Source organism: Rhinoraja longicauda, chromosome 24 (genome assembly GCF_053455715.1).
Source record: "Rhinoraja longicauda isolate Sanriku21f chromosome 24, sRhiLon1.1, whole genome shotgun sequence".
Lineage (NCBI taxonomy): Eukaryota > Metazoa > Chordata > Chondrichthyes > Rajiformes > Arhynchobatidae > Rhinoraja > Rhinoraja longicauda.
Genome location: NC_135976.1, coordinates 26,221,980 through 26,238,764, shown reverse-complemented (window position 1 = coordinate 26,238,764; position 16,785 = coordinate 26,221,980). Strand labels below are relative to the sequence as shown.

The 16,785-nt window shown below is 38.7% G+C and overlaps 1 protein-coding gene across 3 annotated transcripts in view; it reads right to left on the bottom strand.

Annotated features, from left to right (window-relative positions):
• csde1 (cold shock domain containing E1, RNA-binding) overlaps positions 1-16,785 on the bottom strand; it is an 84,302-nt gene that overhangs the window by 39,391 nt on the left and 28,126 nt on the right. For 2 of the 3 annotated variants that reach the window (XM_078420857.1, XM_078420855.1), the window contains exons 4-6: positions 14,540-14,649; positions 9,576-9,674; positions 3,244-3,341 (exon numbers count right to left, since the gene is read on the bottom strand). In XM_078420857.1, the coding sequence (XP_078276983.1) occupies positions 3,244-3,341; positions 9,576-9,674; positions 14,540-14,649 (307 nt within the window). The remainder of the gene's footprint in view (positions 1-3,243; positions 3,342-9,575; positions 9,675-14,539; positions 14,650-16,785) is intronic. The other variant, XM_078420856.1, reaches the window with a different exon arrangement.

Here is a 16,785-nt window from a genome sequence, read left to right as displayed (position 1 = left end):
TCCTGAGATGCTGCCTGACCTGCTGAGTTACTCCAGCATTTTGTGAATAAACATCTGGACAGATACTGGTTTAGCCAGCACGTCAAGTCCGCCACATAGCAAATAAGAAACAGTCTACCATGAGAAGTGAAAATTTCATAAAATCGTATTTGTACTTGTTGAATTATATTTATGCACTCAAGGTATATTAAAATTACCATATGTTTCTCAGAATGCAGTTAAAACATCACAAAAAAACTCAGATAAGCATTCCAACAAAGTTACCTCAATGATTTTCTGCAGATGAGATAAAGGCATGCAGAGCACACGCCAAAGTTCTTCAGCGGTTCCTGACCACTTGGTGTGAAGCAGTCTAACCCAGTGACTACCAATATGTTTGGGGTCGGGTGGGGAGTCAGTGAGTAATAATATTGTTGTAATTTAGTTATAAAGGCTTACAAGTAAAAATATACTCGGCATGCTAGCTGAGTCAGACATATGGCTCTAGCAGCACTGGGACAACACAAATTCCCTGATCTGGTCTTACTGGTCTGTAACGTCATCTGTCATTTGTTGGCATTGGTGATGGGGGCTGGGGAGAAGTGGAAGGGGTTGCATGTTGCCAAGTGCAAATAAGCAGAGTAGGCTAGAAATTTTGGATAGCTTGGACAACACATACAAGGTAGTTCACATGAAGAAGCTACTTCTTGCATCAAATGAAACTGCCTACACAAGCATCATGTTCAGTTTGTTAACTAGAATGCAAATTCTGCAAAAGTACCAGCATTTATCAGGGGGGAATTATAAATATCTGACTAATGAAATGGTTACATTAAATCCAATTGTCAAATGATGAGCAAGAGGGCATCTCAGGAAAGAGCAAGTTTCCTTAGGGACAAAGGGGCTAATATGTGTGTCGCCAGGGTATGTAGGCAGGTCCTAAATGAATATTCCTCCAAGATATTCATCAATTACAACTTTGGGAAGGTGTGCCCTTCCGGGAGGAATAGGTAGCTAGACTGGAGCAAGTTAATATGAAGTTTTAAGATGTCTTTGAACACACAAGAGTGGTGATGACATCTAACCCAGAGCCTAATGAGATCTAACCCAGAATGTTATGAAAATGCAAGAGGAGATTGCTGGGGTCCTGAAAGATTTGTGCATCTTTGTTAGACAAGGAGGTAATCAACTCGATATAATGTTGCACATTTATTCAGAAAGTACAGCAGGGATAAATCAATAATTACAGGCCAGTGAGCACTTATGTCAGTGGTAGGGAATAATTGGCGAAATTACTGGGGAATAGGGTTCATGTAGAAACGAAGAATCTAGAAACTAAGAACTGCCAGCATAGCTTTGGGAAGAAAAAATTATCCCTCATTAATTTTGTGGTTTTTTTGGGAGGTTGTAATAAAGGAGATTGAAGAAAGTAGGGCTGTAGATATTATCGACATAGAATTTTGTAAAGTACAGAAAGTTAAACAAGCTGACCAAATGGATCCAGAATTAGCATGGAGGAGGCAGAGGTTTGTGGTGGTAGGATAGTTATCCAACTGGAAGTTTGAAAATAGTGGTGTATCCTAGTGACTGATGCTAGGATCTTTGGTATTTGTGATATACATTAAAACCTGGACATGAACTTGAGGTATGGATGACAGGAAAATGGGTGGTAGTTTAAAGCTACAGCAGGATAGATCAGACGGATGGTTGGGCAGAGCAGTGGCAAATGAAAGTTAATCTCAGCAAGTTTTTTTTTTTTTAATGACATTTGGATACAATTTAACAAAAGGCTGGTTTAGTCAAACTTTGTATTATATGTAGTTCTGGTTGCCACACCATAGGAAGACGTAGTTGCATTTGCAGAATGCAAAGATTCAAATGGATGCTGTCTAGATTGGAGGATATTAATTTTGAGAATGGATAATCTGTGGCCATTTTACCGGCAGTAAAGGAGGTTGAGAGGTGAACTGATAGAAGCATGAGAATAACTGGTAGGGTAGGCAGTCAAAATCTATGACTAGATTTTCCTAGAATCTATGACCTAAGCTCAAAGTTTGCGCTGAACATGGTGCCAAGTTAAACTGATCTCACCTGCCTCTACACGATTCATATCCCTCTAATCCCTGCACTTCCACAATCCAAACACCTCTTGAACCTATCGTATCTGCCTCGACTACCACCCAAGGTAATGTATTCCAAGCTCGAAATCCAAAAAGAGAACAGATAAGTTAGACACAAAATGCTGCAGTAACTCAGCGGGATTGGTGGCAACTCCGGAGAGAAGGAATGGGTGACGTTTTGGGTAGAGACCCTTCTTCAGAATGAGCCTTAACAGTCTTAAGGGTCTCAACCCGAAACGTGTCCTGTGTCTATCTTCGATGTAAACCAGCATATTGCAGTTCCTTCTTACACAGGAGAACAGATAATGCTAGATATGCACAGCAGTTCAGGCAGCTCGTGTAAAGAGACAGTTAATATTTCAGGTTGTTGATCTTTCATCAGAACTGTAAAAGTGAACATAACGGATATGCAGGGGTAATGGCGGGAGGTGGGCATGGAGAGCACAAAGTACGTCCGTAATAGGTAAAAACTAATATTTCCCAGATGACACCATGAATTACAACTAATTTATCTGAAGTAGTTCAGATATGATTAACAATCATTTATTACCCCATCTTGGACAACAGCTTGCGTCATATGGCCAATCTTGGTATTCACCCTACCACAGATATCGCCTTTATTCCTTTTACCTCACCCACAGCTCAAAATAATTCTCACTTATTAATTTGAGGACAACTCAACCTTCAGTGCTAAATCTGTTTGTCTTGAAAATATGTTGCTTTACCTCCCGTGTACCTCCAGGATGTTGTGTTAATGCTTGATAAGTAGAAACTTGTGTTAATGCTTGATAGGTAGAAACTATGTGCTTAAAATTAAAGCCAGTTTGAAAGATCAAATGTTGTGGTGTGGTATGGAAAACAGGTATTTTATGTCCACAAGGGAGGTTTATACAAAATCATTTTGAACATTCAGGCCGTTATATGGCTGGCCTTTCAAATTATGAGTGAATTTTGTTGAGATGCTATTGGAAAGCGATACAGCTTAACAGCAAAATTTTATTTAAGTGGAAGCAAGCATGTTTATGAAAATTGCACATGCCATCTGATCAGACATTAGTTTCAGAATATAGGGCTGCAGTTTGAATTTATCAAGCAAGGAGTCTCATTACATACAGATTCAGGAAATGAAGGAGACCATACGTACTGTTTATTGGTTTCCATGGAGAAAGAAACTTTATCTCCTGTTTCAAGTTGGACATTTCCATCAACATCTTCAGGTGTATATGTCAGATAAAACACTTCCTAAACCAAAAAGTAATTAATTAGATCTGGTGGTTTAAATACAATCACAGGCCAAACCAATTAAAAATTAACATATTAAAATGATTGTGGTACAATAGAATAAGGTCAGATATATATGACATTGCATATTTGTGAGACTGAATATTTTCTTTAACAAGCAAGTGGAAAGTACACAGCTGATGCCAATCATGTTTCCTTTCATGGCACCAACTGGCTCAGAAATGTGATGCTCCACATTGATGTTTTTACTTGCTCTAATCACCACTTATTTTTTTGCCAATTGGATTTAAATTTGCAATGACCAATAATTACTAAACTGCAGTCAATCTTAACTAAATGCAGATAATCAATCAAATGTTATTCTACCTTCATCCAAATCTCTCACATGCTACTCTTGTTCAGATGGTTCTGAACAGAAGGAACGCTGACCAATTGCCCCAAACCCAGAGCCACCAAGGTCAATGGCGTGTTGAAAACTAATGCAGCTTGGGAGGGAAAATCAAATTTTGCAGTTGTCTCATCTTGATAACCTGGTTATCCAACTGATGAAACACAGTTGGGAATGTTGCTTCATTTTCTAAAGAGACCTTTTTTTACATGGGGCACCATCACAATTACCACACCAGTTATTCTCTCAACCCCCCCCCCCCCCCCATCCCATCCCATCCCACCACCTCCCGGACTGCTTTTTAACAATGCTTGTCTAACTTTTCGGTTTGTAGATGAAGCTAGCAAGATGCTTGATTGACCTCTTTTTTAGATTTTTTCACCTTATGATATCCCCACCAAAGCCAAACAGTGGAGACCTAAGAAATTAGTCTGTGGAGATTGAGAGGCAAGAAAAGTGAACATTCAAATAATTTGCTTTAATACAAATACAAACGTGGAAATGAGATGAGAGATCACTTAAAATATAAAAATCCAACTTGAGTACCTGAAGTAATTTGTAATTAGTAGCAAAGCATAAAATACAAAGTTCCCATTTTCCCCTCAAGTTTCAGCACTGAAGAGGGCTAACAAATATACCAGGTCCACTAATCCTCTGGCGAAATGTTACAAATATTTAACACTCAAACAAATAAGCATATTTGATGAGGGTAACCGGTTTGACAGGGCCATAAGGCAGATTCCCCCAACACTCTTGCATCATGGTGTTAAGAGGGAAACCGATTGCTGTGTAAAAAAAACATCACCCACATGCTCAACATATCACACACATATTGCAAAATTCCTCATAGGTCAGTCTCCCATATACACTTGGGTTTAGTTTAGTTCTGAATGTGCCAATTATGAGTTTACTTTTTGTATGCAATTGCTCCCCTTTTAAATAACATGTTTCAAATGATTAACCCAATCTTGAGGGCAATTAACACATTTAGCCCAGGAAAATGAGCAGACGTTCTATAGAATCTAACTCCAGTAATAATTCCCTGCAAGATAAGTTTTGCACTAGAGACATTTAAAGCTATTTATGCAAGAGACTATAACATAATCAAAATGGCACGCAACAGTGTTTTTGGGTCTCAAGAAGCTGCACTTCTGATCTTTAGAAAGCTTTAGAAAGATAGTCATTTCCAGAGTCATTTGTGGATGACAGTTTTAACAGGATTGAATTTACAGGAGGTCTTGGTACTGGGTTACTGATCCACCCGATTGAAGAAATAGCACATGCATCTGATATAGGATATCAATGTCAAGTGGCAACATGCCTTTTTTCCCCCTCTATGTTCCAACCAAACTAAGTACTGCTTCTTTGAAGGGTGTTAGGAGCAGCTACTGAAACAATCAGATGTAGTCACCAACAGGGAAATTCAAGAATACAGCATTTCCTACTAGGTAAGAATCCAAGGCGAAAGGAAAAAAATGCATTTTGTTTTTAATTTTCCTCTGCCTTCCTACCCTTGTTAGGAAGTGAATGAAAATAGAGTTTAAACAGATCAAGACTAATTTAACAGAACTCAGCATACCTGGAATTAAAGGCTCATGGTCTTCTTGCATGATGATCTGCAACACAATACTGAATCCTGCATACATCAAACACTGCAGCCTTGACGGACAGCTTTATGTAACAGTTCAAGATTGCAAGCCAAGTACCAACAAGCATGGCCATCTTTTTTTCTCCCCACACTCTATGACAGGACAACTCCATTGTAAAGTAGAACTTTTCCAATTCCAAAATTTTCACTCACTACTTTAAGTTGGGAGATAACCTCGGTTGTTCCTCCATCACAATCATAGTGGTCTGAACAAATGTTTTCACATGGAGCTAAACAATACGATTTGCATCCTATTGGGACCGAATGGTTTGACAATGTCAAAGAAACTGAAAGGGAGAACTTAATTATCTTTGGCAAACGCCTAAACAGATAGATGATAGAAAAACAGCAAAAAGATTTAAGCAATGGTAATACTGGGTTCGATTTTAAAGTGAAATCACATCCAATTTTGCCTGTAATTAGACAACACTCCATTACAACCAGATTGACAATATTTCTGGACACCAATAGCTTCCAAATCAAATTATTATAGCAGGCACTGAGTGAAAACCAGGAACTCCTTCAGAGGAGCCAAAAAAAGATTCAGTTATCCATCTTCTTTCACATATTATTCCCATTAGCATTAAATAGAAATAATTCAAGTCAAGGATATTACAGAAGGTCCTGGTCTACACGTGGGATTGGAATTTTAAAAAAAGGTAATGAAACAATTTGCAGATGTGATAGATCCCAAATAAAAAAAGAACACTCTGGAAATACTCAGGTCAGGCAGATCTGTGGCAGGGGAGAGGAGAAGAGAGGCGAAAAGAGTTAATGTTTTAATTTATTTGCCAGAACTGGGGAAGAAATAAAAATGGTAGTTTTAAAATTGCAGTGTGGCAGTAAGAATGGACAGGGTGAAAAAAGGAGCAACTCTGAAAGGGCAAGACCAAGTCAAATGGATAGATGATGATTGTGCTTTACCTGTGTTGCATTGGTAATAGCCAGGCCCATCACTCTTACATGTGCAGGAAGGAACTGTAGATGCTGGTTTAAACCAAAGACAGACACAAAATGCTGGAGTAACTCAGGACAGGCAGCATCTCTGGAGAGAAATGGGTGACGTTTTGGGTCAAGACCCTTCTTCAGATTGAATCGGGGAAAAGGAAACAAGAGATATAGATGGGGATGTAGAGAGATATAGAACAAATGAATGAAAGATATGCAAAAAAGTAATAATGATAAAGGAAACAGGCCATTGTTAGCAGTTTGCTAGATGAGAACGAGAAGCTGGTGCGACTTGGGTGGGGGAGGGACCTCCTTCCTCGACTCTGTCCAAGGACCCCAGCAGTCCTTTCAGGTTAGGCAGAGGTTCACTTGTACCTCCTCCAACCTCATCTACTGTATCAGTTGTTCAAGATGTGGTCTCATACATCATCTCATACAAACTAAAGGTAGACTGGGCATAGGGTAGATAGATATGCTATATATTAAAGCCCAGTTGAAAATGAGATTTATGAGGCAATTTATTAAATTATAAAAATGGAGTGGTAATGGTTGGAACATGTTGCCAGGCGAAGTGGAAGAAGCAGATGTGATAGAGGGGGTTTAGATAGGTACATAAATAGACAGGGATATACATAAAGTGTAGGCAAATGGCATCATGGTCAGTCCAGACATAGCGAGTCAAAGGACCTGTAACCATTCTGTATAGTTTTATGTTCTATAGAGCATTCCCAGTTCTGCAGTCTTCACCCCAAAATATTTGTTTCCTTCCGTAGATGCTGTTTTACACTGAGTATTTCCAGCATTTGCCTTCATTACATAAAACATTTAAAAATATCCTTAATGTATTCATATGAACAATATTAACTGCACTATTCTTTGATAAAAGATTTTTCCAGAAAAGTCTTCAAGACTTTAGCCAAGTACAGACAAATGATTATGCGTGGACAATTTGAATCAATTACATAGTTCAGCAGTAACTAGGCATGGCAATCAGCTCCCCACAAGGAACCGTCTTTACCAACATATTGATAACTATGCTGCCTTGTCGGCGGCACATGTAATGCAAAGCAATTTCCAAGGTCAAGCGCATCAATCCAAACATCTAACCAGTGCCTTCCCATCATGAAATCACACTTTAAAAATGTTTGCCACATCCAACACTTTCCACAGTAAAACAAATATGCAAAATTTGATCACAGATGACCAATTGTATCTACTGCCGTTGGTGACCTTTAGGTTTCTATGGCTTGCTTTGAAGCAGCACAGATTAAATGGGGTCTCCCATTCTAGGTCTCAATCAACACCAGACCCTCTTCAAATATTATTAATTGGGGTTTTAAGTCATCTCACCCATCCCATGTTACCATTGCCACCTCTCCACAACCCCCTAAACCCTACAACACCCTCCCAGCTCCTGATGCACAGAAGGCATGTACAAAATAGTGAAATACTAGCAAACTAGCCGGAAAAAACAAATTCCACCAATTGTTATTTTTGTGAACAGAAAACAGAATAAGAGGGCAGCAAGAACATTTAGTTATAAATTTGGAATCTGGTACTTGGCAAAAGGAAGATTTCGCAAAATTCAAGGCAGAAAGTTAAACAACTCAGTACAAGCAGATTGTCCATTTATAGCTTTCCATTGTTATCCTATACAGGTGCAATTGTACTTTGCAGGGGTGTAGGGGGAATAAGCAATTTTAATACCTTTAAGTGGATTTACTGGATTTCTTTTTCATGGTATGTAGAGGATAATGTAGAATGAACTAAGAACACACCAAAACATTCATGGAGAAAAACAAATCGAGGGCAAATTTGTCCTTCTTCCAACTTAGTTCCAGCAGTTGAATAGATATTGAAGACTACTGGTTTCCCCACTTCTACCTTGTGACAACTGAGCAAGAATTTTAAGGCTCTGCTGTTACCAAATCCTGAAGCAAAATCAGAAACCTTTTGCAATTACAACCTTTGTGCAGACTTCAATTAAAGAGCATGAAGTCAATACAATAGTTTCAAACCTCTGCATGTGGCCATTCATTGAAACATTTAAAGCATTTGCCTTAATGTATTGCAGTTGATGTTTTAGTTCAAGAGATTAACTCTTTGCTGAGAAACACACAGCCAATACATTAAGCAAAGTATAGTTTAAATCGTTCAAATCAATACAAACTCAAACTTTAAAATTATTCTGGCTGGCTGGCTGACTAACGTTTTTGAACCTTTACTTGAAACAATCCACATTTAAATTGGAACAAGGCAGCGGGAGGGAAGGATTCAAATTATACAGCTCAGATTTATAGAAGGCACTACTCCCTTGGAACTACAGACAAAATTTTCAAGTATAATAATTTAAACATTTCCCACATTTGGAAGCTCTTCCAAATGAACTGACAGTCAAGTCTTACACTTCAAAAAACAACAGGGATTGACCTAATTGACCTTGAAACCTTTCTATTACTTATGTAAAGTTAAAGTCTGCTTTGCTTAGACAAGCTAGGGCCCAAAATCTCTGACCAAAAGCACAAGACACAAAGTAGTCCACATCATTTATGGCAATCTTATTTCAGGCTGTCAAAACATGCAACTTCTGCAAGGGTCATCCATGTACATCTCTAGTATACCCAGAAATTCTCATGTCCGATGTGCTCCCCACTAATCCACTGCTTTTTAAAATATCAAACCAGGATAGGGTGGTAATTTGAAGCTTGCTAATGAGGCACCTGCAGGTAAAATAGATGTTGATAATGTTCTGCAAAGGATCCAATGTTTTTCAGGGACTGAAACAAGCATTTGCATCAAATTTAGAAAGTGAAACATCTACCAGTGTTTAAAAACCATGCACACCATTCACTGAAGGACTAAGCTTGGATCCAAAATCCTGCAGTTGTAAAAATTGGTTATTAATTTAAAGCTACATTTGGACATTTTCATGCTTTTGCCAAACAAAGTATTTTTGTTGTTTAATTCGGCACATTTCTATACTTAAAACTCTAGTTTTGTAAAGGCTCAACTAATTTTAGCTCTAACGGATTTTTTGTTCAAATGCTACCCAAATGGTAAAAGCCAAAATTAGCACAGAACAAGGTTAATAGGGAGTGGAATTTGAGGCAAGAGGTTACCCATATTTATAGGAACCATCTAATTTAAAATCAATCTGGCTGACGTATGCATGCATGCCTAAACTCAAGTGCCTATATGGGCGACCTACCTGAAATCATTTATTACCTGGAAAGACAAAATCCAATCTTACCCCATTGCGTTCATAGCACACACTGCCTGAAGTCTGACCAGGAGATGAAGGTTTCAGCCCAGATTTGTTCTCAAGGTTAAGGGGAGCAGCACAGACAACCTGGACATACCATGACATAACAAAGAATAATGTCAGGAGGGTACATGAAGGCTTTCCAGGGGTTGAAAATGCCACTGGTCAAAGGCCCCAGGTATGTCTAGTTTTTGGGTTTAGACCAGCAGAAAATATTCCTCCAATGTCTTACGAATTGGTAGAAAAACTTGACTTATTATAGTACCAGATTTCTGCCACTAGCTATTCTATTCACATTACAGCACATATCTAGCAGCAGTAATTCGGTACTCAAACTAATCAGACCTGCAATGGCCCGACAAACTGATTAAAATTCCAGTGTCTGTTTCCAAACCACTACATCTAACTTTTCAACCCCTGATTTCCAGATGATTTTTTTGGCAAAAACAGTTCTCTTACAAAGTCAGAAACTTGTAGACAACAATAGTCAAAACATATGATGACACTGTTCCATTAGAGAAAGGTAACTTGCACACCAATAAGTATAGTTTCATTCAAACATGAAGATATTATCCTCCACATACCATGGGGGAGAAAGAAAATCATGATACAATGGGGAACCCACTATTCATCTGTCCCTTTAAAAGATTTGCCCTTGAACACCCCCCAAATTTAGCCCTTCTGCCATTGGTGGTTATGCTTTTAACTTCTTGGCCCCTTTCCTTCAAAACAAAAAATCTACTTTTAACAAGATTTTGGTCATCCAACCTAATTCCTCCTTATGTGGCTTGGAGTCACATTTTAATTAAAATATTTTGCTGTAAAAGTGCTTTAGACGCTGTCAAATGAAAAAATGTACATAGTTGCTGTTGATTATCGAATTCCTTTTCCAAGTTACATGCAGAAAACCTCTTCAAATCCACTACAAAGTTTATTAATTTTGAGAAGAGTACTTACATTAAGAAAGCCAGAGCAGGTCAGACTGAGCTCCCTAGAACCAGGAACAAAGTACAACAAAATGGAAAGCTATATCCAAGAACCCGATTATTAAAGCAAGGCCCAGAACCAGAGAAGAGTGGCGATTAAAGGACCAGTACGTTGACTTACTTCAACACAAAATGGAAGTTTTCAGTATTTTTTTTCATTATCCTCCACACACCATGTGCATCTCCACAGTAGAATCTTAAATAATAAGCAGAAAGACTATATTCTGCCAGGCTAAGCATCCAATAAAATATCCACCTGTTAGCACCAAATCCTGGCATTTGTAAAATAGGTAAATAATGGATTAAATTAAGTAATAACAGTGGAATGTTGTTAAACCTAGAATTTAGTTACCACATGAAATAAAGTGTTACAAGAAAACTGCCCTAATCTCAAAACAAAACAGCACTGAGAAATACCGTAGGTCTATTTTTTTGTAAATCAGCATCTGCAATTCCTTGTGTTTATTGAGAAATAGTTGTTCACTCACCCTACTGGCTGATGCTCAAGCCACAATGACACCTTCCCACATTTGATATCGTCTAAGCTAATTAATAAACACATCCATACCAAACTCATACTACTGTCCTCCCCTTCATAATTTTAGTAACATAGATTACCCATTCAGCCTCACTAGTGGAGTACAGAATGCAGTTTATAATTCTTGTGCATCACAATGGAAGTGTTCTACACCTTTTTTATATAAACATTGCAGACCACAAGGCATTACAAACTGCACACAAGGCAAGCTCATGCTACCAAGAATGGGAGATCATTCCTCTTCACTACCCAGTGTGCACTGGTTGCCGTATTTAAAACCAAATACCTGTAACTGTGGCCCATAGTTAAACTGGTATTTTCAGTTATCAGAGAAAGGAATTAATGCAAATGCTTCTCCTTGTTCAAAAAGCTAAGTGTCCAGAAAGTAAGTAAAATTCAAGGACATAACTGGAATTAACCAATTCCTTCTCCTCTACCTTGTTCAAATAAAGATACATTAAATTAGAACTCATTCTTTCAAAATAGATGGCCATCTGATGATTTAGTGTTGGTTGGAACCCATTTCCCTTCAGGGCTTAAGGGTTTTACCCCCTGCCATATTGGACAGATTTTGGAGTCTTTATGAGAATATTCTTTGGCAGCTCGAGTTGTCTAAATTTGATTGCTAGTACTGATACACAATCTCAAATACCCTAAGGACTAACCCCTTAGTTTAACAAAATTCAGCAAATAAAATAATAATAATAATATGCACACAGGACCAATAATAATATGCCCAATTTAGTGATTATGATTTCACTGAACCCAAAACACCACCATGATTGAATTTCCTGGCAAGTATAGTTTGCATTGGGGTCTGGATTCCTTCCGCAGACCAATCCCCATTTTCACAAACTAGCTACTCATTAATAGGTGAATGTCACTTTCTCCTGCCCACTTTTTGGTGCAGGAATCAAAGTCAACATGAAGGGAATGAGAAGGCTATTGGGAAATGCATAATGCAATCTGCTTGTACAAGATTGCCACATCTGTCATGCAATTATCCTCTTCCTCCCCAAACAATTGGCAGATCTTATTACTGTCACCAGGTGCTGGCCCTTTATGACAATTCTACCATTGTTAAATATGCTGACTCATAGATCTGCCATGATTTAATTATAGTTTGAGGCAGCCAGGGGAAAGAGAAAGATGAAGGTTAAATATCAAATGAGAGTCACTAATAAAAAAGCTAGTCCCAAAAAAGGGCGACTCCATTGAGAAGGTTCATTTATTTTATTCCCTGCAAGACCAAAACAGATGGGCTCAAATACTATAACCATACACAACTGCATTCTATATATCTGCAGATTAGAGTAAGGCAGGATCTTTAATGTTCCACCTAAACGGGGCATAAGTGTAAGCAACTTAATTCAATTCTGTTTTTTTTTAAAAATACAAATAATGGTTTAAATGCTCAACACTGGTAATGAAGCCTATATGTAAACCCAAGAACACCACCACCAAATATTAGCAATGCTAAATCATGATTACCATATCTATAAATGTACCAGGTATAGTCCAACAGTATATTGCAAGCTACTGTGTGCCCAGGTCAACCATCCAGAGTTTCACGTCTCTTCTTGACCTACCCACATTTACCGTACAAATCAAATGTGTATGGACCAGGAATATTTGGCTCAACAATTAAAGAATTTATCATCCAATTAATGACAGTTGCACAATCATACCTTTCCTCAGCACAATCATTTCTTGATCAGTGAAAGTGCAACTAGAGTTGCTTTCTTGAAGGCATCTGAAATTTGCCTGATGCGATTTTCACGTCTAAGTATAATGCTTTAGATTGGAATTCAAAAAGAGAATTTGACAGTATTTGACCCAAACAATTTACTGTGGATATTAAAACTGCTCCGTGAATTTGTAGTTTTATATGTTTAAAACCTTTTTTTTTTATACGTTTAAAAATCTAGTTGAATGGCCATGGCCTTTTGAGCAGGGTACCCGAGATTAAAAGAAATAAAGTTAGTGGTAATTAAGCAGCACCATTGAGTGGCTTCTCTCACCCGCCCAAAATGATTACACCAGATATTCGTTTGGGCTGTGATGCCAGGAAGTAATGAAACAGAAATCAGCATAATGAGTTTTAATCTCAAAATAATGAGAATGCTGGTAGAGGTGCTTGGTAATATAAATAACCCTTTTAATACAAGGAACAAAAGAGGATTTTCCAGAGGAGATCAAAAAAAGCACACACTTCATGGATGAAAACAATATCACCTAAATACCGAAGAGCTTCTACAAACATGACAGTAATACTTAAGATTGCTGGTACTCGTTAGCCCAGTTTTCCTCAAAATATTACTTAACGTGAAGAGAACAGTTTCTTGCATCCAATTTGGAGAACGCAATTGAACTTTTAAATTTAACCAGACAGCAACACAAGAGAAAAAGGTGTGAACAGATGGAGGATCAAGTGGAACCAAAGTGCTTGCGAATCCAGTCATTGTTGTGCCTGAAGGATAAACTCAAGATTTTACCAAAAGTTGCCTGCATTGGAAGAGCACACAAATTGGATTGTGATTAAAGATCATTTGCATGGAGCAGCCAAAGTTGGGGGGAAATAAAGAATCTTTCCTGAGAAGCACCGAATGGAAGTTTCAGAAAGCCAGCACATTGTCAATTATGACTGTTCCATCAATTAAGAGGTTCTCACTACAACTGTGGCTCATTAAAAATAGTCCATCTATATTCAATTAGGGCTCCAAAAACAGAAGAGCTGAAAATCAATAAGCATCACTCTTTCATGTTGCTCACACAAGTTCCATCCAGATGAAGGATATCAAATTTCAAACTTGAATCCTCAAGTCTAAGCCCAACAGATGACAATTACTTTCAATACCACCAGGTGGGAGATGCAAACAAGGTACTCTCTCAAAGGAGCAGGAATTCAATCAGCTTTCCATTGGATTTATTGATTTAAGGGAACTACATATGGTATGTGGAGAACAAAGAAGTTAACATACTGACCTTCCTTCACCCACTACCCATCCCCATCCCAAGCATTAAGATTTTAGGATTTGAAAAATATCAGGCTTCCTGCATGCTGTTATAAGAAAAACTCAATTTGAAGTTTGTAAGACAGTTGTTCCAAAAGATAACTACTTCAATCCCTGTTAAATACAATTACTTTGCTTTTGGAGCAGATAATGCATTGTAAATTTAGCTTCAGAACTGTAGCTTTACAGAATAGTAAATACTTATTGTTTACAGTGGGTAAGTTCTAAGAGCCAGAATTATACAGCATGGAAACAGGCCCATTGGCCCACCAAGTCTGCACTGACTTTCAAACACCCATTCGCACTAATCCAGTTTTATATTCTCCCCACATTCCCACCAACGCTTTCCAATAGTGTTAATGATGCTGGCAAGATAGCTCCCTGGTCTCAATGCAGCAATGTAATTGTCTTTACCTGACCAGTGATCCTTTCTTCAGGCAAAATTTCAGGCTTTACTTTCAGCAGTTTCACAGCAATAGGTTTTCCAGTCCGCCTGTCAGAGGATACTTCGAATTCCACATCATCTGCAGATTATTCAGATGGGTTATCATGGAGCTCTTACTATGCCACAACATGAAATTGTCAATTTTGTACATATATTTTAAACAAATGTGCAATATTTTCATTAACAATCAATGCAAGATAATAGTTTGAGGTAGCAAGCAGACATTACATCTCAATTACACCTATTTTGTTGAATACAATGGGTGCATCCCATGTGCGTACTTCCCACAGGTTGTGGTAATTGTTTTAGAGCAACTCAGCAAGATCTGCATTCTGGGGAATATTACAGTTATACCATTTGATATATTTTGCATGATTATCTACTCAAGTTTCAGAACAAAATATTAATTTCATTCCATGGTACACAGTTTCTGCTCAGGGGACTATCCACCTGCACTCACTAATCTCCCAACCCAGCATGGTCCATTTCCATCTCACCTGGGCTAGCCAAGCCTCATGTAGGGCCCCCAGTCATATATTAGAGAAAATTGATTTCCCATTTAAACTGAAACAGGACTCCAAACTTCTTACAAAAAAATGGAATTGGGCAGACATCCCAAGGAAAATAAGTTTCTTAAAAGGGGCAAATTAACATGACCAGAAAAAAGGCAGGGGATCCAAATGAATACCCTGGAGATTGTAGCTGCAGGATTGTCTAACCTCCTAACACCAGTACTGTCCACCTGGAGGGCCAGTAAAGGATACCACTGAGGTCAGGGAGCATGTTGGCACAACCCAATGTCCAGAACCAGGGTGCAGATCCTACTCTAATCACAGCGGTACTGCATTAGCAGATGGGTGCGACATTATAACAGGGATACAGGCCTGGAACCTGTTCCTGTGACTATGGTGTGTCTCAGGGATCAGTGCTGCACCCATTGCTGTTTGTGGTTTAGAGCAACAATTTGGCTGAGAATGCAGATGGCATGATTAGCTCGTTTGCAGATGACACCAAAGTGGGCAGTATCATAGATAGCGAAGATGGTTATCCAAAATTACAGTAGGTCACCCTGCTGTTGGAAGTATGTTGTTAAGCTGGAAAGAGTGTAGAGAAGATATACAAGGATGTTGCCAGGACTTCAGAACATGAGCTATAGGGAAAGGCTAGGACATTATTCCTTGGAGTGCTAGAGGTCGAGGAATAATCTTAGAGGTGTATAAGATAATGAGGGGAAGAGAGGGTGAATACACAGTCTTTGACCCAGCGTAGGGGAAATCAAGAACCAGAGAAAATAGGTTTTAGGTGAGAGGAAAGATTTAATAGGAACCCTGGGGGTAACGTTTTCCACACAGAGGATGGTGGGTACACAGAACGAGTTGCCAGAAGGTACAACAACAACCTTTAAGACATTTGAACAGGTACATGAATAGAAAAGGTTTAGAGGGATATGGGCCAAACACCAGCAGGTGGGACTAGTAGAGATGGGGCATCTTGGTTGGCATGGGTAAGTTGGGCCCAACGGCCCCTTTCCGTGCTTTTTGACTGTCTAAGACTGGAAAACAGTACTGAACCACAAATCCATCACTGCATAACACAGGAACACAAAATTGGGTGTATCCTTTAAAGATTGACACAGGCACAATCTAAATAAATTTGAGTTCGTTATCTACTTGGTAAGAGTACATACCAAGGTCTTGGCATTTACTCTTAACAAGACCTGGTAAGTAGTCTACCAACCTTTTAAAAAGATATATGCGTCGGGCTCAAGGGATTCCCAGAGTTGACACTGCACTATATTTATGAATACGGTCGGAAAGGAAATGTGTACAGCTTTTTGACTTCCAAGTGGGAAATGTTTGCTTCACAGGAACAGCCAAGTTGTATCAACAACTAGATTTAAATCTTTGCCGGTCTGGACCAAATTATCCGGAGCACAGCCTTGAGAACTCGCAAAATATAGGATACATTGAAGAGATAAATTCTGCAGAAGGTGCAGAAGAACAAAACTGAACCAGGCCACTCTTAAAAGATGGGTCAAAAAGGGCTAACCATTCTAAATTTTCTGGCAGAGCAAGGGGCCAAGGTCAAATCCGATCCTCAAATCCCATCACTTTCCCAGATATCTCAAGTTCCCAAATCCTTTCCTGCACGAGTTTTGCGCATCAGAGAAAATACCTTGCAGCTGAAGAGCGAGGCACTCCACACCTCTCTCCAC